The following is a 27,684-nucleotide window of genomic DNA, read 5'->3' as shown; positions in this document are numbered from 1 at the left end:
TGAAATAAGGACATAATTATTATTACACAAAAGTTTGTATTGTTACATACCTTGAAAATAATTTTCGAAGGTCCACATATAGAACCATTAACATTTCAGCAAGAAATGTATCGGAATGTGCAGTACTCAACAACTGCATCGTAGTTGGATCGTGTAGTGTGCGGTAGGTTAAAGAGTTTTGTGTCAGTGATTCAAAGGACCTTCATATGCGCATGTACAAATGGTAAAATCTCCCTTTCGCTAGTGTGAAAGAAGTCTGAGGGTGTGTTTATGCTTCCATTGCGAGGACAGAATCAGCGATTTCAAACGTCGATTCAAAACGCCGATCATAAACGTGGTTCTGGGAGTGCTGTTTATGCTTAACTTTTCAGAGCAAATCATGATCTCCAGCTGGCTTCGCATCGTAAAGCGAGGTCAAATTGGGCGCGCCTTTTTTCGAAAGTTTTTTTTTCCGATTGTTGTTTTTACGTGGAGATAAGCATGGAGCAATACGACTGAGATTTTCATCTCACCGGAAGTATGTACCAAATGACGTCATTTAAACACGTTTACGATCGTGGTTCTGTTTATGCTTCCCCAGAAAGCCTGATTCTGGTCAAACGACGTTTACAAACGCACCTTTTTGTGAGTTTACGATCGGCGTTTTGAAACAGCGTTTAAATGAAAGTAAGCATGGACGCAACCGTGTTTTGGACTAACCACGTTTGGAAACGCTGATTCTGGCCTGAAAAGTGGAAGCATAAACACGGCCTGAGACCGATCAGGCTTGGCCAAAGGATTTCTTGCCAGCACATCAGAGTTTGCTTCCCCCCAAAGAATACAGGTATTTCCAATGCTTTTTCACAATGTCTGCAGTCAGCAAATAATTATCAACTCAGCATGTAATGCCCATCTGACTCTATGACCCGATTTCAGGTTACTTTTTAAAAACTAGTTTAGTGAAAATGGGTTTAGGAAACCAGTTTGGAAGATTGCTTCGCCGGCGTTTCCATCTGATCGCCCACTAACAGGAACGCTCTCAGTTTCGCATGAAATCTGAAACTGCACTGCAGGCGTTCTACACACATCACGTGCGAAGAACGATTCCTGAAGAATGGTTGTGTCCTCACCTACCCTTAAACCAGTTTAACAGGGCAAAGACTACATCGCGAGGTGGTTTTCCAAACCAATCGGAAGAACGATTCCAAGACCGCTTAAAGCCTTATTATTACTTGTTAAACTAGTTTCCAGTAAATTAGTTTTAAGACTATATAAATAAATAATATAGGATTTGTATAGCACACGTATCCACCTTGCTAGGTGCTCAAGGCGCTCAATATTACCTCGGCTAAGCTAGTCTACCGATTCCGGTACGCACAGCATTTTGAGGAATTACTTCCTGCCGGTACCCATTTACCTAACCTGGGTTGAGTGCAGCACAATGTGGGTGAATTTCTTGCTGAAGGAAAACAAGCCATGGCTTGGAATTGAACCAACGTCCTTCAGATTGAAAGACTAGAGTCTCAACAACTAGACCACGATGCCCCCACTAATGAGAATGGGATCGAACTAACCAGTATTCTCTGTTCTTTCTCCCTATCACTGATGTTCACTGGTCGTTTCTTCTTCTTAGATGACGATGGTGATGATTCCTCTGGCTTGGATGAGAGTAAGTCTTCTGCAATCGCTTCATCATCAGCATCACCACCCCCATCATCCTCTCCTTCAGGAGTAGCAGGGCTATCTGCTTTACTGCTACCGCTTCCTTCATCACCTTCAGTTACAGTACAAATTAGGAATGGAAAATTGTAAGTTTGACATTCAACATAATTGCCAGTTGTGGTAACAATTCCAAAAAGAAAAGTTCGTACAGAATCCAATAAAATGACAACCAAGGGTCTGTTCTGTTTCCACATTTTAAAATTGTATGAATAACAATACATTTTATGCTGATGAACTATCCAAGAATTGGATATTTTACAGTATTTGATGGCTAAATAAATGAGAATTAATACTACTAATACTATTACTACTACTATTACTAATAATGGGATTTAATGAGCACTTAACACCAACATTTCAATGTCTTGTTTATACAAATCATTCAAACACATGCTGCATACAACTATATAATCTATATCATAACAAGAGAAATTGTCCACCATAAATAATCATAATTATCAGAGCAGAACTCGAAAATAGTGAGACTAAGTTTCTTCTTGAATGTGTCAGTGTTGGGTGCATATTGAAATTGTGCTGTGAGAGCACATAATAATAATGATAATATTCACCTGAATCTATAATTTCTTCCCATTCTCCTTCCATCTCTAGTTCTCCTCCCTCATCGTCATCATACTCCTTCTCCTCTTCGTGTTTCTTCTTGTATTTAGACGCTGTACCATCACCCTCCTCATCCCCGCTCCCCTCCGATGAAATGGACTCTCTCTTTGTTGATACAGAGGCTGCATTGTCTTCCTGCATGTCTGGGTCTGTTCCATTCTCACCTCGGGTGGTGGCAGCACCCCCTCCAACTAAGTCGGACTTAGATTTCTTGGATAATGCAAAGCTAGAACATGATCAACAAAAAATAATTATTTTTAACAAAAATACAGTAGCTGATGTGGTTTACCATGTGGAGTGATATAGAAACAGTGGATAGAAGAAGAGAAGAAGTGGATAGGCGAGAAAGTGGAGATTTGAGAATAGAGTATTCTTTCTTGAAAATAGTCCTGAAAATGACTGTAAACAAGAAGGAATGTTGAGTGAGAACAGCTTGAGTAGTAGAGCTGATGAGGAGATGCTGGCTTGAGCCGGCGAGGAGAGATGATGGGTAGTAGAAAGACTCGACGTTTCGGACAGGTTGACTGTCTGTCTTCAGGAGTGAGTGTTCGCTCGGCGTGCGGTGGTACTTGTGGCGTGCGTGCGGACGTGGGGGAAAGCTCTAGGCCGGCGGTCACGGCGGGCTGACGTCGTAGGTAGCACTCTGTGCGTGGGTCGGCGGTTTTGGCGGGAAACGAGTGGGCGTCGTATGCGGACGCGGTGAGTAGACGGCGGCGTGTGTGTGTGTCGGCGGTGTGGTAGGTAAATCAATGGTGGCGTTCTGTGCGTGTTGGTCGGCGGACTCGTCACCGACGAGTCCGCCGACCAACACGCACAGAATGCCACAGTCAACCTGTCCGAAACGTCGAGTCTTTCTACTACCCATCATCTCTCCTCGCCGGCTCAAGCCAGCATCTCCTCATCAGCTCTACTACTCGAGCTGTTCTCACTCAACATTCCTTCTGGTTTACAGTCCTTTTCAGGACTATTTTCAAGAAAGAATACTCTACTCTCAAATCTCCACTTTCTCGCCTATCCACTTCTTCTCTTCTTCTATCCACTGTTTCTATATCACTCCACATGGTGTACCGTAAACCACATCAGCAATTGTACATGCCACCATGCAAACCTTCAAACAACATCCAAAAATACAGTAGTCTAAAAAGGTTGAATTTCTTGCTGAAGGTAAAAAATGCCATGGCTAGAATTCAAACCCATGTCCCTCTGATTGAAAGACGAGTCGTAACCACTAGACCACGACACCATCACAATGTGTCTTATTGAGTCTTTACAGGTCTACATTTATCAATTAGATGCAATTCTTTTACTTCTGGGACAGGCCTTTAACATCACCGTCCGAAAAAACGTTACCAGGGCCCTAACGTCAAACTTCTACATCGATTCCCAACTTCCCCCACATAGATTGGATTACATGTATACGCAACAATTGGCAATCACTGGCACTATATCAATTACACTGCTGTAAAAAAAGAAAATTCTGAAAGGGTTAAATACTTACTTTGCTTTCTTGAGATCCTTCATTTTCCTCTTGACGATTTCTAGGAACTGCTTTAGGAATGTTGTTTCGATGTAAGACAAGATGCTTGATGGCGTTGCATTATGATCATCCTGAAACAAAGACAGACCAGCAAAAAATAAATAAACAAGGGTGTGGGGAAAATTCATGCATAAAATGCACTAAAAGAGACCTGGAAATTCCTTAAGGTAAATTGAAACAAAATGTAACAAATTTAGGACAGTGAGCTAAAACAATAGTCAAAACTTTCTTGACTTACTTTATACTGTATGAGAAGAATATGACCCCATTTACATGAGCCAAAACTCTGTTGACTTAGTTTATACTCTATGCAAGGCAAGAATATGACTCAATTTACATGAGCCAAAACACTGTTGACTTACTTTATACTCTATATTCATTTACACTAGCCCATAGTTCATTGACTTACTTTACACACCATCTGAGGCAAGAAAATTTAGACTAACCTTAGCTCTGTCGTCTTACCTTATAATCTACATGAGGCAAGAAGTTGAGTCTGATCTTGTAAACTCGATAATGATCACTGAAAAAAATGAAAACAAAACAAATTACTTATCTTAAAGCAAACCACAGACATATGCATCAATATGCACAACACAATATTCCTTATAAAAAGAATCAAATGAAATATCAAATAAAATAAAATATGAAAATAACTGGTATTTATTTTCATTTCAGTGAAATCTCCTAGTTGGACACACTAAATATTTTAACGTATTAAATTGTGAAAAGATCACTTAGAGAGAGATTCATACGGTAATGCCTCAATTAAAAACTTACTTTTTTCATTACTAGGCAATGCTATGAAATAGTTAACCTTTTTTCCCCATCTGACTCCAATTATTTCAAAACAATTTTCATGAGAAATAAAAAATAGGAACAAATCTGGGCCCCGTCTTACAAAGAGTAATGATTGATCGGATCAATCGTAACTATTTTTAAGACAGGGCCCTGGGGCCCGTTGCAGAAAGAGTTGCAATCAATCGCAACTCTAAAAATAACACGCAATTTGATTTTCGAACAATCAACAACGCGCATTCGGGACTTGCGAATGATGTTTAGAGTTGCAGTTGATCGCAACTCTTGCTGCAACGGGCCCCTGGTCACACAAATAACAGGATATACGTATTATCCCATTGGAGGACGAATGATTTCACGATAACAAGTTCTCCAGCCCACATATATGCAGGGTCAGTCTCCAGCGTGTAGATGGAATTGCCCTACTGCATTAAACTTGTACAATTCTCCCTTTTAATATATATAATCTATATAAAGAGTAGATCATAGAGAAAGTATTCTCTAGATTTCTAGGAATGAAATTCAATATTAGACTCACTGTGCTGTGGGGAACTCGTAGGTTTCCCAGATGTCTATATCTTCAAGCACCTGTCAAGAAAGAAAGGGATCAGAAATAGAGAGGAAATAGAGAAATATGTCGGTTATTATCCCTAAACTACACTAACATTAATCTTTTCCTATTGGTATACATTTTCACATTCTGGTGGTGAATTTCAATATATTCCTGTTATCGTTCTTCCAATCTTGATGTTTTCATCAGTTTCTTATAAAGATAAAAATTATGAATGTATTTTGGAAACCTGGAAATTATATGCAATTCAACGTATTAAGTGAAAAGTAAAATAATATAAAACCTTGCAATTTCCCATTTTAAAAATGAAGTTCAAGAACACAGCATCTTAAACATTAATTTAATCTTGGTCGAAAACAAAAAAACGAGAGTGCATATAAATATGCCAGGTGCATCCATGCAATTGGCAAGAGAAGATGGAGTCAAACTGGATATATTCCTTTCAAGACCAGACCAACTATGTCTAATATCAACCAACTTTGAAGCTTTCTTCAGAAACTACCATCAAACTACTGCAGTATACACCCTCAAATGTATCACACATTGTTGAATCTTTTCCTATTGGTATACATTTTCACACTCTATGTTGAGTTTCCATATATTCCTGTTATTGTTGTTTCAATCTGGATGTTTAAATCTGATTCTTATAAAGAAAAAAATATGAATATATTTTGGAAACCTGGAAATCACAAACAATTTAGCGCATTAAGTGAAAAGTAAAATAATATAAAACTTTTCAATTTTCCATTTTTAAAAATGAAGTGTCAAAAACAAAACATCTTAAACATTAATTTAATCTTGGTAAAAAAAAGAGAGAGTGCATATAAATATGGCAGGTGCATCCATGCAATTGGCAAGAGAAGATGGAGTCAAACTGGATATATTCCTTTCAAGACCAGACCAACTATGTCTAATATCAACCAACTTTGAAGCTTTCTTCAGAAACCACCATCAAACTACTGCATCATACACCTACAAATGCATCACACTGTTAAATTTTTCTTTGATAAGTCCCTGTGTAGTGGTCTACATGTACATCCCCAATTTTTTTTTATTGAGAGGAGAGACCGAAAGGTCTAAGCGATTCAATTTGCTTTATTCCCTGCCAGGTACAAGTGGCACCAAACCAATTACAAATTATTATAAGAGGGGGTATTTTAGGAAGCATTTTGATGGAGAATTTAAGTGATACAATTACTCTCAGCCAATAAGATGCACAGATTTCAGTCACTTCATGAAAACCCTCCCAAGAGATGTCATGATAGAATAAGAAGGGTTCCCACAGAAATTTAAAAACAGAATTCCATGACTTATCCATGACTAAACTGCTTCTTTCCATGACTTCCCGTGACGTCCCGGGAGTTATGTAGAATTTGGGATGTCACAAAACTGGGGAAAATGGAAATCATGAACACCAATTACAATAGCAGAGTATGATCAGTGTATGAGAGTTGCGAGACACGACAAACAGGAAAGCTGCCATAGCCAAGTAGTAAATGCAATAGACCAGTTCGTAGTTACTTCATGGGCAATTTTGGTCAAATGACCTTTCATTTCTTTCATCATGATAGGCAGATTTCAAAGCACGATATTACGTAAGCTTGCCTCACATAGCAGGGTGAAGAAACTGAATAGACCAGGTGACTAGAATAGCACACAAATGAACACTTTAAAAAGGTTATTTGTGGCATTCCTACTTTGAATGCATATCTTAGCATGTTGCACAATGTACTTGACAAACTGTGAAATACCAGTCGTTCGTGGAAGCATTGTTGTTTTTTGTGGATGTAAATGAAAACGACAATTCAAAAGAATATATGAATAATCAAGACATCAAAGTTGGTGCTTATCTCATTAGATTTTAAAGCACCATGTCACTTTAGTACAAATGACCTTCTTCTGATCATGCGTAGAATCTTTTGATCCTGCGCAGAAAGGAACTACGAACTAGCTTATTCCATGACTTTTTCACAAATTTTCCAAATTCCCTGACTTCTCCAGGACCACAAATTTTTCAAGGATTTTCCATGACTGTGGGAACCCTGAATAAGAAGTTTATGAACAACTTACATTAGACAGATGAACTCTTCCGAGTTGCCTCCGTATCCTGCCAATCTTCTTCGCCGATATGTCAGGATTGATGAATGGTATCGTCATACTTGGTGTCTTGATGTTGGCACTAGCTACCATCAGAATCTCCCTATAAACACACAAAGAATTGATAGTAAATGGTTACAGGAGAAACCTGGGGAGCGTTTCATGAAAGGACTTGGACGTTTTATCCGACAAGTCCTGTTTTATCCGACAGTTACTATAGTAACAGTGCTTCTTAACCAATCAGAATCCAGGAAAGTTGTCAGATCTGGACAAAAATATTGATGAAATGCCCCCCAGGGGCTTGTGATGGGATATGTCTGTACACATAAAAGAAACAATAATACACACAAGAATAAAATGTACCAGTTAAAGAATTGATTGTGTCTTTGTCTTATAATGTTTTACTGTAATAATAATGTCAAGAGTTAAGTTATTGTATCATAAGATATGTTTTACCATAAATTGCATGATTTTATGCCATGCTGTATATGTATTGAACTATTTAATCCCATTGTAATCTATTCTTTTCAATGACCATATTGTATATATTTAGTTGAGATATTTCATTCATGTATATGTGAAGCACAGAGACTTTGTGTATTATGCTCTATAGAAATAGTAATTTCATTATTATTATTTAAAGGGAAAGGCTTAAAGAAGGAAAAAAAAGACAAGAGAATAAAAAAAGAGCTATAGAGGTGAGCAAAAGGAAGAGCAGGCATGAATTTCTCAGCATGATACAAAATTTATAAATATGATAAAGAATGCATTTATATTACAAAGGAATCCAACAACACATAGTTCTTATCGTCAAGTAGAATTGGTGACGTACTTAAAAAACAATGCAATTACAAAAATATGTAGTTAGATATAGATTCAGATGTCATGAATATGGATAATGGCATTCCATCATACTTATAAAAAATATCGACAAAAATATCCCTCGACATCTTAACATACCCCACATTATTACAAGCAGTTGTGCTTCCTTTGACCCCCCCATATGTGAAATATATTTTAATGTCAATGATTTGTATGTATGATTTTTTAATTGTAAGTAAGTAGTGATATGCTGCAATATCTAATAGTGCTCGACTGTCCCCTAATTCCCTAAAGGAAACTCCCGGTCCTGCCCCTGCCATCCAAAGGAATGGGGAGGGGGAAGAGGGTTTGCAAGGGGCAGCAAGGGTCCCATTACACCCGGTACCTTTCAATTTTTGTAAGTTCTTCAAAGCGATTATAAATAAAAGGGGTGAGTTTTAACATCAAGCACATTCTTCTTTTCAAATTCCATTCAAGCTATCTAAAATCCACCAAAGCCACCATTACCAAAGATATAACATTATACACTTATTTACTTCCTGATTTCTATTCGATAATTAGATAACTTATACATATTGTATTATGCTACACATTCTTTATGTTAAATTTCAATTTGTCATTCCTCTTTGTATATAGATGTATATCTTTATAATAATTGGAAATCTATGTATTGATGTATTACTGATTTAAATGACATACAGTTATGAATGTTTTTGTTTATGTTACCACTGTATATATTTTCAAACAAAATATTCATGCCATGTTAATGAAGTTTGTTAATAAATTCAATTCAATTCAATCAACCCGGTACTTTCCGTAGTAAGGGGGGAGGAAGGGGGGGGGTCTCCTTAATTACCTCAACCGAGAAGATGTCTCTTTATTGGATGCCCCGCCCCTGCTCCTAGCTCCCATCCCCGCCTCAGCTAGGGTTTGATAGCCATTTCCACCCACTCCCAGACAGGTGTGGTTGGTACAGTAAAAGAAAGGGGAAGAGCGTGGTCACAAAGCACCCGGTATAGATTGTTGGTGGGGTCCTAAACGTTTGTGACCCCGAGTTCTTTATGGACCCCAGCTTTCTTTCCTGCGTGCTGGCTCACAGCCCCCCATACAAGAGGGATGGGTGCTGGAGATTAGCAGTAGGAATACACCCTAAACAGGCCTCTCAGTACACAGAGGATCAGTGGGAGCGTTTGGTTGCCCTATTTCAAAACCCCTTGGTTGTAGGAGTAAGCGAACTCGGCTTTGACTTCTCTGTCAACTTCCAGTGGTGGCCTGACCAGGAGGTGCTCTTTCTGCGACTCCTTGGTCAGGGTACCCAAGGGAGAGTCCTTATCCTACACCTAAGGGGTGATTCGAAGAATAATACCGCGTACGCGGCGCACACTTTGGCCCACCGGCTTCTTGAAAAGCACAGCTCCCCCCTCCAAAGGATACACATCCATAACTTCTCCAGCGATGGCGCTGCAAGCCGGAAAATGGACCGCTGCCTTTCCATATTCTTATTCTGGCTTTGCTGGGATGGCAGATTATTTCACAATGGATCAGATTCAAGGCCTTAGGGCCGTTCCAGCGGATCGGCTGAATTTGGAGACCTGACCAGGAGGCGTTCTTTCTGCGACTCTTTGGTCAGGGGACCCAAGGGAGAGTCCTAATCTTACTCCTAAAGGGCAATTCAAAGAATAATACCGCATACGCAGTGCATACTTTGGCCCGCCGGCTTCTTGAAAAGCACAGCTCCCCCCTCCAAAGGATACACATCCATAACTTCTCCAGGGATGGCGCTGCAAGCCGGAAAATGGACCGCTGCCTTTCCATATTCTTATTCTGGCTTTGCTGGGATGGCAGATTACTTCACAATGGATCAGATTCAAGGCCTTAGGGCCGTTCCAGCGGATCGGCTGAATTTGGAGACCGATGCTCCGCATCTGTCAACTTCCAGTGGTGGCCTGACCAGGAGGCGCTCTTTCTGTGACTCTTTGGTCAGGGGACCCAAGGGAGAGTCCTAATCTTACTCCTAAAGGGCAATTCAAAGAATAATACCGCATACGCAGCGCACACTTTGGCCCGTTGGCTTCTTGAAAAACACAGCTCCCCCCTCCAAAGGATACACATCCATAACTTCTCCAGCGATGCGCTGCAAGCCGGAAAATGGACCGCTGCCTTTCCATATTTTTATTCTGGCTTTGCTGGGATGGCAGATTACTTCACAATGGATCAGATTCAAGGCCTTAGGGCCGTTCCCGCGAATCGGCTGATTTTGGAGACCGATGCTCCGCATCTCCCTCCTCGCCCAGACATGACGGTGACTTCACCTGAGAGCCTGGGTGATGTGGGGGCAACCTGCGGGGACAGCCCTTGGCCACTATAGTGGCCCAAGCCACATATAATGCAAAACTACTGTATGGCCTGTTAGGGTAATAGGGTATGTTATTCATTTTTTTTGGTGGCCCCTGTCTCATGTTTTATTTCTCTGTCCAAAATCTTGCCCTTCTTCTTTGGAAGGTGATTAAAAGATAAGGTCACAGCCTATCTATGTATTTGAGGGGTCTTAGTTTCTTCTCTTCTGCGATGCAGTATTTTCTCTCTCCAGAGAACGTTTGTATTCTGTCTGTATCGTGGTGGAGAAGGACTGAGAAGTTTTCCCAACGTACCGAGCCAAACTAGACCAGATATTATATCGTTAGTAAAATAACTTACACCTACAAATCCTATGGAAACGTAGATGCGGCTGTTACCGTTGAGAATGTCATGAGTTCAATGCAAGATAGTAATTGGAAAATGCTGAGAAAGGTTGTCAAATCCAACGTTAAAGAGGAGAGAGACTGAAAATGGGCTTGTAAAATTAAATTACTAGTAGTAAAAGGTCAATATTCGAATTTACTAAATGAACAAGATGCTGATAAATCCTGGAAAAGTATCATTTACAATCTTCCAAGAAGGGTATTAAGTTTTGCCGTGAGGGCCTCTATTGACGTTCTACCCACTTATTGAAACCCTTCAAAGATGGGGCAAGAGGGTATCAGGTAAATGTGATCTGTGTTCCAACACACAAACCCTCCACCATGTACTGAACCATTGTCAAACAATGCTGACTCAAGGTCGATATACATGGAGACATGATAGTATATTGAGCTACATATTTCAAGTAATAACGTTATCGGAACTAGTGTCACACGGGGAACTGTGCGTAAACGTAGACTTGACAGGTAATTCGTCTAGTGCCTCAACTATACCAGTTAGCATATTACCAACAACAGACCGCCCAGAACTAGTCATATATAGGCCAAAAGTAAAAGAAATATTCATATTCCAATTGACAGTTCCGTTCGAGATGAACATGACCAATAGTCACCGGTACAAGGTGAACAAGTACACACCCTTGGTAAATGACTTAAGACACTCTGGAACAAATGTACTTTATGGTGCTTCGAAGTAGGTTCACGAGGCCACATTTCTGAAGAGAATAGAGCAACGCTTAAAGCCATGTTCCAATTGGTTAATGTAAAGAACCTGAAAGGTCAAATCAAACACATATGCCAGACATTAAGTAGACTAGTCCTTGTAACGTCTTATGGTATCTACAACACACAAAATGAACCACAATGGAATGACACAGGGTATATTGCAAATTTACTAGGCCTACACCACTCCATATAACCTATTACAACATATGAATGTATTATAAATTAAGTATTATTATCGTTTAATGAAGAACTCAAACAAAATTCTTAGTATGTTAAAATATCATTATATACCGTTATTGTTATAGAACGTACTCTCTTATTCAAATTAGATTTTTAAAAGTTTCATTTTCTATTTCATGTATGCATCTTTGTATGGTATTATTATTGTATGTATGTCATGTATGTATCGTCTATGTATTACACCCTGCCAATGACATAATGATTATATTGTTATAGTCCTACACCATGGACCTGGGGTTGAATGTATAACTTCTTTTGATTAATAAAGATGAAAAATCTATTTCTGAAGGGATGGCGCTACATGTAATGGTTTAATGTTACCTTTTTTGTTCCATTCCTCATACATATATCTGTATATAGGAGTCAATAATTAATCTCCCCTTTATTTTTACGGTGGGGGGAATATGGGGAGCTTGGTCGCCCATGCGAAGTGCGACAATACACCTTTCGCTCGAAAGCTACGCTCAACCGTGCGCGCACCATGCCCCCCCCAAAAAACCCTCCACACGCACAGATCAACCCGCAACAAGACGATTCACATGTTCACCGCTTCTACAGTTCACTTCTCTTCGCAACCACTCATCACGCATATACATACAGTCAAGTTCATACGACGATCCCAAGATACCAAGTTCTGCTACCATCACCGAGTCCAAAATAGACAGTTAATCTGAGTCTTCAATCTTGTCTCTGTAAGACTGACTGACCCAGGATTAAAGGTAAATGCTAGTTTTGGTAACAATATCAAAATGATTTCGTACAGAATCAAATGAAATGACCACCAAAGTGTCTGTTTGTATGAATAAAATGCATGTGCCAAAGGATTCTGGAAGAAATTGTGTGATTGCTGAGAAATCGGCAAATAAGCACAGGATTTGGGAAGAGCATCTGGCCCGACGCTCTAAGCAATAATTATACATTGTCCCACGTGCGCTTATCTGTGTTGGGGATCTTAGGTGTGAACATTTTTCAGCGTAGATTTCAAGATTTCACAAAGTTCAGTTAATGTAACTGTACCAGATCTAGATCCTCGATCATATACTGACAATTAAGCCTTGTTTTACAGACTTTCTCATGAAAAAAAATCAGTGTTTACTGCAACTACTGGAATTTCTCTTTAAGGTGAGTATAATTCTCGGTAATTCAGCTAGGCCATAATCCATACGTAGTGCCATCTCTGAATGGCACTAAAGTCTGTATGACTAGCTTAGTTAAGCAATCCAACCAATAAATTATTTATGATTGCTTAATTGTGTAAATAAAGTTGAATTTAATAAAATTGCTTACAGTGGCTACAATGATTCAAAGATGAAATTGGCTACAATAGAATTTATTTATTCACAATGCTTTTCAGCAAGTCTGTGTGAACCAGACTCGGGAATTAGCCATCAGGGTTTAAATTTGTGGGCCCGTATTCTGAAATCAGGTTTAACTTAGACCATGGTCTAACTGGTCTAAAATTATGGAAAGCCAAACATGTCAAAATTTTCCTTACATTGCATTTTTTTCTTATGCTTACTGTGCTCTTTCCTAACTCTTGAATGGTGAACAAAGTTATCTTATTTATCTTTCCAAAAGAGTTAAGAATGATTCGAGCAAAAAATGAGCTGATACATTTATACTATATTGTTAGAGATTTATGCAACTATTGGCTGTCATAGATAAACCACAACTTTAAACCAGAATTTGAATTAAACCCAACTTCAGAATATGGGCTGTAAGGTTACCAATCCTTGAGAATAAACACCTTATAATCATGTGTGAATATTGCTACCAATTTTGTATTAGGGAAAAGGCTAAACGAAATAAAACATAATGCCCACCTGAGTCTGGGAATACCCAGTGTTACGTTCATGTCACCACGACCAGCAAAATGAAACGTATTCAGTGTCATCTGAGTTGAAGGCTCTCCAATGGACTATAGAAAACAAAATAAGAAGAGTCAAAATGAATGATTATGATAAGATTTACAAAGTGTTGTTGCTAGAACCCTTGAAATCATAAAACTTAGATGAGGAATAATAAAATTCTTAATAGATATCATCTTCTAGTTTGTTGGTTAATAGTGCATTATGATTACAGAAACCAAAAGACTGTCTCCCGACATCTAGAATAAAAATAATGATAATAATTTAACAATAATCTAATAATAATTTACATTACATAGCGCTGAATCTCTAGAAATATTCTGAGGTACATTGTTATTGTTCTTACTTTAGCGGCAAATAAGTAGCATTCTTGATCCTCATACCACCTTAATTTCTAAAGAAAGTATATCAAACGACTTCTATTTCTGTATTAATTTCTAAAGAAAGTATATCAAATAATTTCTATTTCTGATCATTCACTCTTGCATCATACTTTCTTTGTCAGTCCCACATGTGCCAATTCATGATGGAATCTTAACAGGAGATGTTTAATAAGCTTGTTCTTCTTACTTTGGGGTGTTGCAAGAAATAATTCAAATCAATTGAAAAAAATTTGTTTCTAATTTATAATTGATATTATCAATTGTAACAACACCATTAACAATCATTAATAATAATATTCTAATCATTAATGATCATAATAATAATGATAAAATAATATAATAATCATTAATAATCAATAATAATTACCATCAACTGTAACAATTTTTTTTCTTTTTGAGGCAAGAAACAGACAAGCAATCACGCACAAATTTCTAATCAATTGCCAGGTTTGTGACTCATTTTGTGACCCAACTTTGACTTGCAACTAAAATTAATTGCAAGAATCTTGCAACACAACATAAGATCAAACTGTAGCTATATGCATGCTGATACTCTTTAACACCTCTAGTCCTCAGTGCTACTACTAACCTGGGCTGCAAGGAGACCCACAGCTTCCCCCGGCTCACAGAGCGCTCTCTGATACTTGCTATACATCAAACTCTTCAGTTTGGTTTCATCTTCAGTCCCATCTATATCCTTTGATGTCGGTAACCTGGAGTCTAGATAGTCATGGATGAGAGACTCTAGTTTCTCTGAGATTGCACCGAGATGTCTGTCTGGTCTCATCTGAGTACTTACAGGGTCGGGACAAGGAGCCGTCTTCTTCTCATACCTGTGAAGCAATACAAAGGTCAAGGATAGTATTAATAACAATAATGATGATGATAATAGAAGTATCATAGTTTACCAAGGGTCGCCACTTCAGTTGCAAATGAAGTCATCTATGCTTATCAGTGAATTTTCTCCATCACTTCAAGATCTCTTTCTTAGCCTTGTTACAAGCCTTCAATACATTAATTCCATCAGATAAATGAATTTGTCTATGCTTGTCAGTGACTTCTCATCTCTTAATGATCTCTTTCTTAGCCTTGTTACAAGCCTTCAATACATTACTTTCATCAGATATATGAACTCACCTATGCTCATCAGTGACTTCTCTCCATCTCTGGGGGGGGGTTCTTCTTTTTATTTGGCAACCAGTCAATTTGACTACTTTCGCCATCATATTATATTATTAACGTTTTTCTTTAAAACAAAAATTAAAATATTTTTTTCTTTTTTCTTTTTCTTTGATATGTCTTTTATTATATAGGATATCTACTAGGATTTAAAGTCGAGTAGGTGTGTCTCATAATTTAACATCAGGGCTTTTACTGAAAATATGTTATATAGGCCTACTAGTATGCAAGTGGGTGGGTGTGTTTGAGTTTTGTCAGACGTGTATCAATCAGATATGATTATTTATGTCTGGGACCGACCTTTAACGTCACCATCCGAAAGACGTGACCAGGGCTCGAACCTCTGCATCAATTTGTAACTTCCCCATAGCTTGGATTACAGGCGCACATCACAACGCCCAGTAAGTGATCTATTTCTTAGCCTTGTTACAAGTCTTCAATGCATTATTTTCATTTGATAAATGAACTCACCTATGCCTATCAGTGACCTCCCTCCATCTCCTAATGATCTCTTTCTTAGCCTTGTTATAAGCCTTCAATACATCGTCTTCATCAGACTGAATCTGTTCTAAGATGGCTGCATATTCCTTATTGCAGAACTCTAGGAATGGAGATCTTCTTTCGGATCGGAGACGGTGGGAATGCTTCTCTTTCCATCTCTTGATCTGGTAAAAAAATGTACCAAATTGGAAATCAAAATCATACCTTACCTTGAAGCATCCTTTATGGAGGTAAAATAATCATTAATACTTGATTAGAAGCCTCTACACGCTATGTAATGCAGCATAATTTCCCAGGCTTTAGCACAGCACCTGTTGTGCGTCCCATGTTTCAAGGAATAAATTCCTGCCAGGTTCCCATTTACCTCACCTGGGTTGAGTGCAGCACAATAAGGGTATATGCTAATTAGAACCCACCACCCTTTGACAAGGATTCAGACCTGACCTGACCCCAAATGCTACCAATATTTACCACACTACTGCTCAATTACGAACAAATTTTATTATTATTATATTCATGATCAACTGCAACTTACAATAAGTCTTGATTGCATTGAATTGAAACACCATGACCTAATTCCTTTTTCTATAATCTCAATTGGACTAACCTTTCTGAAGAGTTTCTCAGCTTGACTTGGGTCACTGGACAGTGCAGAGTTCTTTGACCTTGATGGGAGATGTGCTTTGGAGTTCTGTAAAAGGAACGGGAACTGTTCCTTGTGTAGGAATGGAGTCCTGGATATATCTAGACCATCTTCACCATACTGGAACTGGACTATACTGCCATCACTATCTCTTACCTAGAATGGAACAGGTATAGGAAGTATGATAAAAGTTTTATACAGTGCACCAGACATTTCACTTGAAATCAACAGTTTTTCATTGTATCTTGAAGAAGTTCAAAGCATTTTACCATCAAATAAACATTAAAAAAATTATTTGTCTTAGTTCTTTTCTAGGTCAGCACTGCTGTTACTGAGTAGCGTAATGCAGGTGAAACTGATAGAGGCATTCCAAATCATAACCTTGGTTAAGTTTTTGGTGTAGATACCAAAACAAGGTTATATTTCAGTGACTGTTAATGACATTGAACTTGATCATGTGACTTGACACTTTTTAAAAATAATCAGTGAAACTCATTACCATTTTGTCAAAATTTCATGCAACAGGTCCTTATATTTTTATAGTTCTGATGAAATTTCAAAACTTGATATTGGTCAAGATTTCAAAGCTGACAAAACCGCCATTGCCACAGGATGAAAAGTGGCACCCATGTCTTGCTTCCTCTATAAATTCAAGACAAAAATCATTGCCAATTTGAGGAACAAAAGCAAATTATTCATGGCCTTATGAAAGCTGAGAATGGGTTAATGAATGCCATTTTTATTTCAGTTTCAGTTAGACTATGGGATGCCATATCATCATGGCTGAACAATTCTTTGCAGAATGTTTTCGTTATCGTTTCGATAACAAAAAATGTATTGAATTGTCTGCGTGCAGATGTAGCTAACAATTGTTTGTAAGGGAGAAACTTGTAGCTAACAATTATTTGTAAGGGAGCACCTTGCACAAGGGTAAGCTTTTTTGAGGTGCTATCTGTTTTTTCAACCTTGTACATTTTATGTTGTTACATCTGAAATAAATGAATGAATTGAATTTACTTTGATCATGATTGATAACCAAAACAAATGTATTTGAATATCTGTTGAATGATGTAACTTACTGTTTGATCATAATTGACGACCAATCCTTCAAGATGTTTGATGATACACCTCTGTAGGTATCCACTCCGGCTAGTCTTAACTGCTGTATCTACCAGACCCTAGAAGTAATAAAAACAATACAGCATTCGGCTTGAGAGAATCCAAATAATAACAAATTGATATTCTACTCATATATAATGCTCAATACATCAAAATGTATTACACTTTCTCTACTTCCTGAGGAGGAGGATTCCAAAAAGGGTTTTCAAACTCTTTTACTAGGCATAGTTCATAGGCTTTTGCTACCCACATAAGGCCATTTAGACTAATCACTGAAATTGGTAGAAGATATTTCCAAGATTAATATCAAAAGCCCTTATCATATTTGTATATTGGGCTTATGGGGTACCACATTACCTTATGTTATTTTGGCTATTTTCAGAGAACCTTCCCTGGCAGGCCCCCATCACACAGAGGGGAGAACTTTGAAGGACCTTTGAAAGATAAAAAATTGGCAAGGTCTTACAGCAGTCTCCAAGATCACTGAAATTTGTAATCTCTGTGGAGTCGCTCAGAAAGACCCCTCAAAGACCCCTGAAAGACAGCTACAAGACCACCAGAAGACCACTTTTCCTGAAAGACTGTTGTGAACCTTTAAAAAAGTTTGGGACTCAAGAGGACCACGAAGACCATGGAAAGATCTATCAGGAATCATGAAAGACCTACGAGATCTTTGAAAGTTCACTGAAAGACCTTTGTAAGATCAAGCAAGTTTCATGGTCTTAGAGCAGTCTTTCAGAGGTCTTGCTCTCCGTGGAATGGGGGTTTTAGTTTTGGGGTGACAGGTTACAAAATGAAGGACAAGAAGATATCCTCACCTCTCTACCGGCCATGCAATGGAAGAAGTACTCCTGAGGTTTGATCCCTGTCAGGAACCGACCGGCCACGTAACCACCGGACCTAGGACTGGTATCATACGGGAGGAAGGATGGTAAAGAACGACCGCTGACCATCAGGGGTGGACGACGGCCTTCCAACTCAATCTGACCAAGCAGACAGGAGATCTGAAGACAGTTTACCTGGAGAGGCAAGATGATATTCAGTGAAGCGTTTCCAAGGAAACATATCATTATCACCGTCATTGCCATCATCATCATCATCATCATCATCATCATCGTAGTCATCATCGTAGTCATCATCGTCATCATCAGCATCATCATCATCATCATCGTAGTCATCATCGTAGTCATCATTGTCATCATCGGCATCACCATCATCATCATCATCTTGTTCATCATCAATCATCATCATCACCACCACCACCATCATCACTTATTCCTCATCCCACCTACTTACCACAGATCCCTTAGCACCAGACAGGACCACCAGCTGAAGATTGTTATCAGGGAAATGCTTGAGCAGCCCAGACCCCAGGCAGGTATTTCCGACATGATTACTGAAATGGTCCGTCTTCGTTTTCATCTCTCTATCAATCTCCTTCAAATCATTCCCATCAGGCTTTCTGAAACACATATAGCAATTAATCTCCCAAATCAAAATCTTGATCAATGTTTTTTTACTAGATGAGATTACATTCGATTTATTGTCCAATAAATGGAAATTTCGATGCTCGATGGTGATAAACAAAAACACAACTTGTACAAATCAAGCAACAATCATGACGACAATCAATACACCCGGTCATATCAGCAAAATGGTGGTGTAGTGGCGACATGACATGCTCCGGTCTTAATATCTCACAGGGCATGGGGTTGGAGTTAGGATTGTCAGTGTTTTTGATTCAGAATAATGTAAAGATTAGGATCAGGGTTTATATAGTTACGTTTGGCTTCGCACGCAGATTTTCCAACGGAGTTATTGTCATGGAACCGTTGTAGCTGAATTAACAACTGGATGATTATTGAACTCGTTTGTGACATTTTATATATTTAACAAGTGCAGAAACTTTAGCAACTGCTCCAGTGATGTACCTAGGAGTGACTGGCCCCGCCACCCATCATGGACAAATCAACCACAGCTAATATAGCAATTCGCTAATTACAAGGAGACTGGTTTAATAATATGCATTGATATGACGATAATTTAAGATTCTTGACACAAAACAATCAAATTAATAATGACAGAATTACCTGTGGGCATCTTCATATTTCTTTGCGAGTCTGTTGGCATGGAAACCGGCAAAGTCCTCTACACCCAATGCCTTTGCAACGGCCTCTGATCCACAGTCTTTAGCTTTATCCAGTGTTTCACGACGGTCCTCATCAGCCTGTTATAAAGCAACATCAAAATCTAATCAACGACCACAATGGTAAGATGCATTGACATAATTTCATGATGCATAAACACAATTGAGAATCACTTTAAATTTCTTTATGCCTTCCTGCAAATGAGCGAATGTTTCTCCAAATGGTTCTCTTCTTATCCTACTTGTCCTTTGGCACAACAAAGTTTGGCATTGCGAAATGTCTTGTATTTAATTTATGATTATGTGAAAGTTTTACACAAGTTACATACTGCATTGCTGTTTTACTAAACATGTTTTCATATTTTTAAAGGTAAAAGTTGCAGCAAAAACCTGCAGTATTAGTAATTTCTGAACCCTTTTACTTCTTTATCTGTCTGCGCTTAAGAATACCAATGAATGCCATTTTTATATGGAATAATTTAAAATCAGAAGTAAAATCATTCATTCAATAGACTATTTTTTTTGGGGGGGGTCTATTACACATAGATGTATAGTTTTTATCATTTTTTTCATTATTAAGGGGATTAGTTTTGATAGGCCTCTAGCCTTTGATGGTCCCACATCCAATAACTGCAGCTTTTATTATTTTTTGTTGAACTGTTAATTGATATCTTTTAAATTGTATTTTGTATGTTGCTTCTTTATATTTTCGCTTTACCACGTCATGCTTTTATTACAGATGTAATTAATTGGCCCAATGGTCAAATCATCAAATGTTATATCTATCTTAGGATAAAAATAATAATTTTTGACTTTTCATACCTTTTCTGTGACAATGATATCCTCTGGTCCGAGAGTAAATCCGGTGTGCTGTTGTAAGAATGTTGTAAAGAGACGTCCAAAATGGCTCAGTAGTTTACCAGCTATGTGACCTCCATAAAGCTGTAAAGGAAGCAAGGAAAGCATTTCATAAACATTTTTGTCACATCTGACAACTTCCCTTCATTTCTATTGGCTGAGAAGCACTGTTACTGTGGTAACTGTAAGATAAAACAGACTTTGGATGAAAGGTTTGATAAATACTTTTACAAAAAGCTCTGCAGGAGAGCATTTCATGGTTTTTCACCATTCAGCATTGGTCATCTGACAAAAATGCCAGATCAACAAGTGATTTGCTTTCGATAAATAAAAAATAAGCAAATTCATTAGACAGATATGTACTCTATTAAGGCCTGATCTCACCAAAGGAGATGACTCAGACTACAGTTAAGGAGACGTCTCCAACGTAAACTTTTCTTCAGTTTAACCAAAGAGACGTCTCTGCAACACCTCAGAGACATCTCTGTGATGTCTTCAGGCTAGGTGACAAGCACTTTGCCAGACAGTCGCAGGGATATTGCTCCAAGTAGATGGTGCAACATCCTGCAGACTTTGCTTAGTTGCAGCAACATCTGCAAGGTGTTTCAAATATGTTGCAGTGGCTACTAGGAGACTTTGCAGCAACATCCGCTCGACTGTCGGGCAAAGCATTCATCACCTTGCCTAGAGACATTGTCAAGAGGTCTCTGCAACTAACCAATATTTAAAGGGAGATATCCCCTTTACTTTGCCTTCATCCAAACGTTTATCATCATCTCTAGCTTGCCTTACCTCATAAATACAGTGGACCAGGCCATACGGTGTAGGTCCATAGTTACCCTTGTCCAGCACACCAGAGAGAAGCTCCCCTGCTCTTACGATGACCTCAGACTCGCACATGTCGAGACCAACAAGGGCACTACCACCAGCTTTGGGTTTGTGCGGCTTGCCTTTTATCCAGGCCTGCAAAACAATGAATTGGGGAAAAGTATGGGTATACATGTATGTTATTAGCAATAGTCTATAGAAATGAGAAATAATATGGTACTAAAACCACCATGATAGTGCCTTCTCCTCCTTCTCCCTTTCCTTCTCCCCCCTCCCGCTCTTTTTAGCAGGGAATAATTTCACTTCTCAAATTTGATAGGCATTTCTGGTTGAAAGAGAAAAGCTTTCAACTATTTTCTCACTCCTTTATCCTTACTACTTCATAATGTATTGTACCTTTGACCACTACTATTTTGTGCATGTATTTGTATGTATCATTTTACATACGAAAATTAAAAAAATACAAACCTTATTTGTGATCTTGGATTTCCCAACAAAGTCAAGCGGTTTACATCCCTCTGGTATGGTATTGATGATGATGGTAGAGATCAGTTGCTTCCCGGACCACAAGAGGGCAGGCTTTATCATACACGGAGGAAGACACTTGACAGGACCTTCTTTATCAGTGAGTGAGCAGTAAACAAGCTGTTGGTATTCAAGCCTTTACAGAAAAAAACCAATAATGCTTTGTCAAGAATAATTTGTTTATATTTGTTTTTAAGTCAATCAACATACTTATAGAGGATGAAAAGACACAATCAAATTAGCAGTTTTCTTTCTTTTTCAATTTTTAGTACCCCTTGCTTTTTTTGTCAAATTAGTCAATATTTGTTTTATCTTGTGTTCTTTTAAATTTACACATCCTAATGCCTTGAACTAGTTGCCTTGAAAATGTTTGTTTGTTTTTTTATCAGGAAATAACTTTGAACCACTGGTGACCAGCTCAAACCAGTGGGTACCATGATAGTTGAACAAATATATCTGTATATTATGTTCATTTCATTATCAATGGTGGAATATTTATATAATATTGACTGGCTCTTCTTTCGGGGAACATCAAATATATTGCCAGCAAATGAATCATATTGGCCCGAGTCTTTAGACGAGGGCAATATGGGTCATTTAAGGGCAATATATTTGATGTTCCCCGAAAGAAGAGCCAGTCAATATTTTTATTATCATCCAAATCAGATATCTAGAGCAAAAATCATGATAATGGGGATATTTCTTTTAAAAATAGAGTTCTATTGTGTCATGTTAATATCGGTCTAGGCTCTGCACTTAACCATTATGACGTACTTGCAAGCGCTCGGATTCAGCGTTGTCTTTATTATGACGTATATTGTTGGTGGGCAGATCCTTATGAAGCGTATCTCTTTATACGCATCCACAAATGCCCGGATGTGAGACCAGGGAAAATACAAAGGTATATTTTGCTTCGTCTCTGCATGCAAAGTAAATACGCGCATTGAGACCGAGGAAAATACAAACAATATACCTACCCTTCCCGATATTCAGAAAATGTAGGGCAATACGGTTTTGTAAATGACAAGCTCAGATGTCTGATACAGGTGATAATACTCTGTAATTATTGTACAGCAAGAATAAATGCAAGTACAACCAATTATCCACTTATGGGTGAATGAATGAATTGAATAAAATAAATGAATTAATCAAGTGAAAGAACAAAATGAATGAATGAATGAGTGAATGAAAGAATGAATGAAACTTTCATATATGAATTGAGGCATTGGTTAACACTTATTTAAATTTTAAATCAGAGCTGCAAGCTCTATTTGGCCCCTGTGTCTGTGATGAGTTGTAAAAATAAAGCCCTGAAAATTTCATTGGAAAATCATAATCAAGTGCTTTACAAAGTGAAAAAAAAAAGTGACCAGAAACACCATCTCAATTTTATGCCATATACTCCTCGGGTGATGAATTAAATGGTGATTTTCAGTCAGATGTCTTGAAAGTGTCTGCACAAATTTAATTAACTTTCTTCCTGTTTTTTTTTAAATCCATATGAACAAAATTATAGACAACACACATCAAAATTCAGGATTTATTTCTAATACTTGTACGACATTTGTAAATGTTAACCTATACCTTTAAATAAATAAATGATGTTTTTTACCTTGTAAAGAATCTACCTCTGACAGTCATCCTAACTCCCGCGACGATATGATCCTGGATAAGACCTCCAAGAGGGGTACCATCCTTAGGAACAAGATACTGATGATTGGTGCTCACTGCAATAGGGTAATAGTCAAAATACAGAAAAAATAATGAAACATATTTCAAAAGCACCATTTCCACTATGATGAATAAGTACACCCCTCTCGCCAGCCGTGAGATGGGTCCAAAAAGAAGACAGAGAGGGATTATAAATGATAATCACATTATAGCCTCTTAATTGAAATATGCATATATTGTCGCAAATAAAACACATGCACCCAGGATTACCAATAGTAAACCGGAACTGCACATTGATTTTCCAGGATTTGAATCATTTATTATTTTCTATGCATACAATTTGCAAATATCTATGCATAATATATCGGATAGCTTCTTTTAAACCATGGCCTAGTTGATGGTGTCCATCATAGGAGAAAAGTAAACAATATAAAGAGAATGGTATTCAAATAACAATGACAGTTCATGTTAATTAATTCATTTACTAACCAACAAATGTCTATCCATTTGAAGGTACATGGCTTAAAACATGATAAGAATGGCAATGAGCAATGTGATAATGGTCAAAGCACTGCTTGTGGCCTAAACTTCACTAATTTTCACAACAACTTGCCATAATAATTGTAAATTGTGCATTTACACAGTACATAAACTAACAAAGTTAAAAGCCCTACCTATAGTGAGTGCCTCTGCTCTGCCTAGTTCGTTCTGAGGAAAGTGAACGTTCATCTCGTCTCCATCAAAGTCAGCGTTATACGTCTTACATGACGAGTAGTGTAAACGCAGCGTCTTCTCCCCAGGAAGAACTCTGACCTGTGGATATGAGCAATGGATGGTACATCAAATACAGTAGCAAATAGCTATGGAGACATATATGATCCCTGAGGTACACCTGCTTTTATGTGATTTCCAAACCAGACCTTCCGCAACCATTCTTTTGTCGAGTTGAAGGTACAGGATAGCAAGAAGCACACAGGGTAAATTTACTTTGAGATATATTCAGGATGGTCAACAGGTTATAAATGATGCTTGGTCAATGAAAAAATAGTTTTAGTTTAATTTACGCCACCTTCATGTTCAGATAAAAGAAGTATTACGCACAGAACTTCTAAGAGCCTGAAAGAATAATCTCTGTATTGTCCAACTTTGTGACCCAATACTCTTCAGATCATTGTCACATATGAGCCAATGCACCAAAGTTTGAGTTGAACTCTCATACACTTAAATTATCCTACGAACAAGATTAGACAATCTATGCAACAACCTCTGTGACCTTTGACCTTATGACCCCAGAATCTAATCTGGGGGTGTTTCACAAAGATTTAAGTATAACACAGAGTCACACTTAAATGCAGATGTGAACATGATATGCAACACGCAATCGTATTGATCAATACGCAGGAGTGCGTGTCCTCTTGCCTTTTTTAACGCATGCAAATAGGCATTCAAGTCATAATTAAATTTTGCACTCCCCCGATCATCTCTTTCATATGGGTACATGAATCAAGTTTGAAGTTCAACCCTCTCATAACTCTTCATACAAAATATTTTTCTAACAACCGATTTGACCTTTCACCTTTATACTCAAAACTCTAATCTGATCATTGCCACTCCAATATATACATATGTATACATAATCCAAGTTTGACATTGAATTTTGAAAGAATTCTTTAGATATTGCTCCAACAAGATAATTTTAAAACTAAAAGTTAACAATTCCAACAGAGTACAAAATGAAGGTTGAAGCAAATTCTGATTGAATTGAGCTGTCATAATTACCTTATGAGCCATGATGCCTGGTTTGTGTAGTGTTGGCTGACGATTCAATAACACTATATCACCAGTCTGAAGGTGTCTATGAACCTATGGTGAAAAAAATATCAAATGATAAAGCAAAACTGAAGTAGAATTAATAAAAACATTACTTAATTATAAATGTAATTATGGTCACTATCAAAAACATTTGGAAATGATAAAATATGAATGAAAGTCTAATGTGGAGAGTCACCTGTATGCCAGGAAAAAGAATTTATCAGACCTGGGGGCTATTTCATAAAGCTGTTTGTAAGTTAAGAGCAACTTTAAGAATGACTTGTGATCCTTTGTTGTGGTAAATGATATTCACCATTTAACATTCATTGGTGATTATTTAACACGTAAGAAAAGTTCACCAGTCATTCTTAAAGTCGCTCTTTACTTACGAAAAGCTTTATGAAACACCCACCTGATTGGTATTTTTATAAAGCCGTTTGTAAATTGAGCATGATTTTACACACAAATGGTGACCTAATCTTGGGTGTTCATTCAGATTCTTCATCAGCTACAGTTGCAAATCTCATCTTTGTAGGTTTTTTTGTTTGTTTACACCCCCATCGGTTAACTCTAACTGCCCATTTATATGTACCATCTAAATGTTGTTTTTTAAATAAACATAACAACTGAGGCATGTTATACAATTATGTAATTCCTGTATGATTGTTGTTTTGGAATGTTACAAAAAAATCTTGAAAACCAATAAAATTTGGAAAATATAAAAAAAAAAAACAAACTCATTCTTATCCATAATGTGTTGAGACTCTTTCGGCTATAGTAATGAAAAAGACACCCACAGAAGTTCCATCCCCGCAAGTGAACTAAGCTCTATCACATGATTAACTTTTAACCAATCCGATGGCATCATTCTTAGTATGAGGACTATAAAAAAAAATGAACAAGGTGTCATCAATACATATAATACATATGATTAAAAATACACATGATATATGTAGCTTCTTTTCTATATTGATTAAATGCTAAAAGACATACATACCTTCTTTGATCCAATGTTTTGTTTATTGATGTTACTCGGTGTAAGCAATCTCTTAGCAACCGATTCTCTCTGCGATTGGTTATCTGCTCGTAGTTTGACCTGCGACCCATCCTCATTCTCAATCAGTAAAGCTCTGCAAAAAACAACATTAATCTAAATTACTACCTGGGCCCTGTCTTAGAAAGAGTTACATGTACAATTGATCCAATCAATCATAACTCTACGGAAATCCATCAGGTGAATTTCTACGAAAAGTATGCACAATGTCCTCTGTATGCAAAGAGAAGTGAATTTTCAAGAAAACAATTAATGCATAAAAATACATCACAGTTAGAAAATATTTTGAACAAACATGCGTAATACATGTAGATGTTGACGTTGCTGGCCGTCCATAGTTGCAATTGATCGGATCAATCGTAACTCTTTGTAAGACGGGGCCTCTAAATATACACAACAAAAAAAGTAAGTCCCCCCAAACAAAATGCTTTAACTTTTTAACTAAATAGTTTTTCGACATGAAATTTCAGGGGTAAAATTTAACACTTATTACGCAACTACTGTGGAAAAATGAGATTGATCGGTTGAGGCATGCATGAGTGATCAAAGATTAAACTCAAAATGACCATTTTCAAAAGTCACAAGAGTCATTTCGGGGGTGTGTAAGTGCACAAAGTTGGGAACAATGTGTTTCTGGTGTCTTTCTTGGTGATTGTGTTTTTTACAGTCTATGAGTTGACCTACCTGTCAAAAATGTTGATAACCCGCTTTCATGGTTGAATGATCACATTTATTATCAGTGGCAAATCGTAATAGCGACCTGAGGAAGCACCCTCTCTGTGAGTTGGAAACCATTCAGTTAAAAGTGGAAAATGTTAGCAATTTCCTTTTTTGGAGTCTTCCCTCCCCTTGTCGATTTGCAAATCCTGGATCCGCCACTGTTTTAAATGCCGAACAGCATGTCTCCATTGTCTTCTATCACGAATAATCCATCTGATTCTTTGTAATCACATTTGATAGGAAACGCCACTAAGCCCTTTTTCTTATGTTTCCAATTTCAAGCATATTTCCCAGGTAAAATGCAAACATCTTTTAGAGAAAACATTGCACTCGTTTTGTTTCCTATTATTCTTTTCAGAAATTTTACAAGTCCCCGATCCCCAATACCTTACAATGTTCATAGCAAGCTGATCTCTTACACAAGATTTTAAGCTTAACACTAGGCCTGCTTAAATTTCCTATAAGAAAGATGCCTCGTCTCTCTAACCAACATCCTGCCATAGCTATAGGCCTTCTGCAAGCAGGAACC

At 37.7% G+C, this 27,684-nt stretch overlaps 1 protein-coding gene across 1 annotated transcript in view; it reads right to left on the bottom strand.

Moving 5' to 3' along the window:
* Positions 1–27,684, bottom strand: part of LOC121423678 (DNA-directed RNA polymerase I subunit RPA1-like) — a 52,429-nt gene that overhangs the window by 6,235 nt on the left and 18,510 nt on the right. The window contains exons 10-30 of the mRNA XM_041619106.1: positions 26,379–26,511; positions 25,349–25,432; positions 24,244–24,382; positions 23,511–23,625; positions 21,842–22,034; positions 21,338–21,508; positions 20,510–20,629; positions 19,632–19,768; positions 18,838–19,003; positions 18,360–18,560; positions 17,502–17,600; positions 16,387–16,578; positions 15,750–15,943; positions 14,689–14,932; positions 13,672–13,766; positions 7,296–7,425; positions 5,193–5,242; positions 4,322–4,379; positions 3,818–3,927; positions 2,271–2,545; positions 1,554–1,753 (exon numbers count right to left, since the gene is read on the bottom strand). Coding sequence (XP_041475040.1) covers positions 1,554–1,753; positions 2,271–2,545; positions 3,818–3,927; positions 4,322–4,379; positions 5,193–5,242; positions 7,296–7,425; positions 13,672–13,766; positions 14,689–14,932; positions 15,750–15,943; positions 16,387–16,578; positions 17,502–17,600; positions 18,360–18,560; positions 18,838–19,003; positions 19,632–19,768; positions 20,510–20,629; positions 21,338–21,508; positions 21,842–22,034; positions 23,511–23,625; positions 24,244–24,382; positions 25,349–25,432; positions 26,379–26,511 — 3,106 coding nt within the window. The remainder of the gene's footprint in view (positions 1–1,553; positions 1,754–2,270; positions 2,546–3,817; positions 3,928–4,321; positions 4,380–5,192; positions 5,243–7,295; positions 7,426–13,671; positions 13,767–14,688; positions 14,933–15,749; positions 15,944–16,386; positions 16,579–17,501; positions 17,601–18,359; positions 18,561–18,837; positions 19,004–19,631; positions 19,769–20,509; positions 20,630–21,337; positions 21,509–21,841; positions 22,035–23,510; positions 23,626–24,243; positions 24,383–25,348; positions 25,433–26,378; positions 26,512–27,684) is intronic.

The sequence above is a fragment of the Lytechinus variegatus genome, chromosome 11 (genome assembly GCF_018143015.1).
Source record: "Lytechinus variegatus isolate NC3 chromosome 11, Lvar_3.0, whole genome shotgun sequence".
NCBI classification, from domain to species: Eukaryota; Metazoa; Echinodermata; class Echinoidea; order Temnopleuroida; family Toxopneustidae; genus Lytechinus; species Lytechinus variegatus.
The sequence above is the reverse complement of the archived record's forward strand: the minus strand, read 5'-3'. Positions and strand labels throughout refer to the sequence as shown.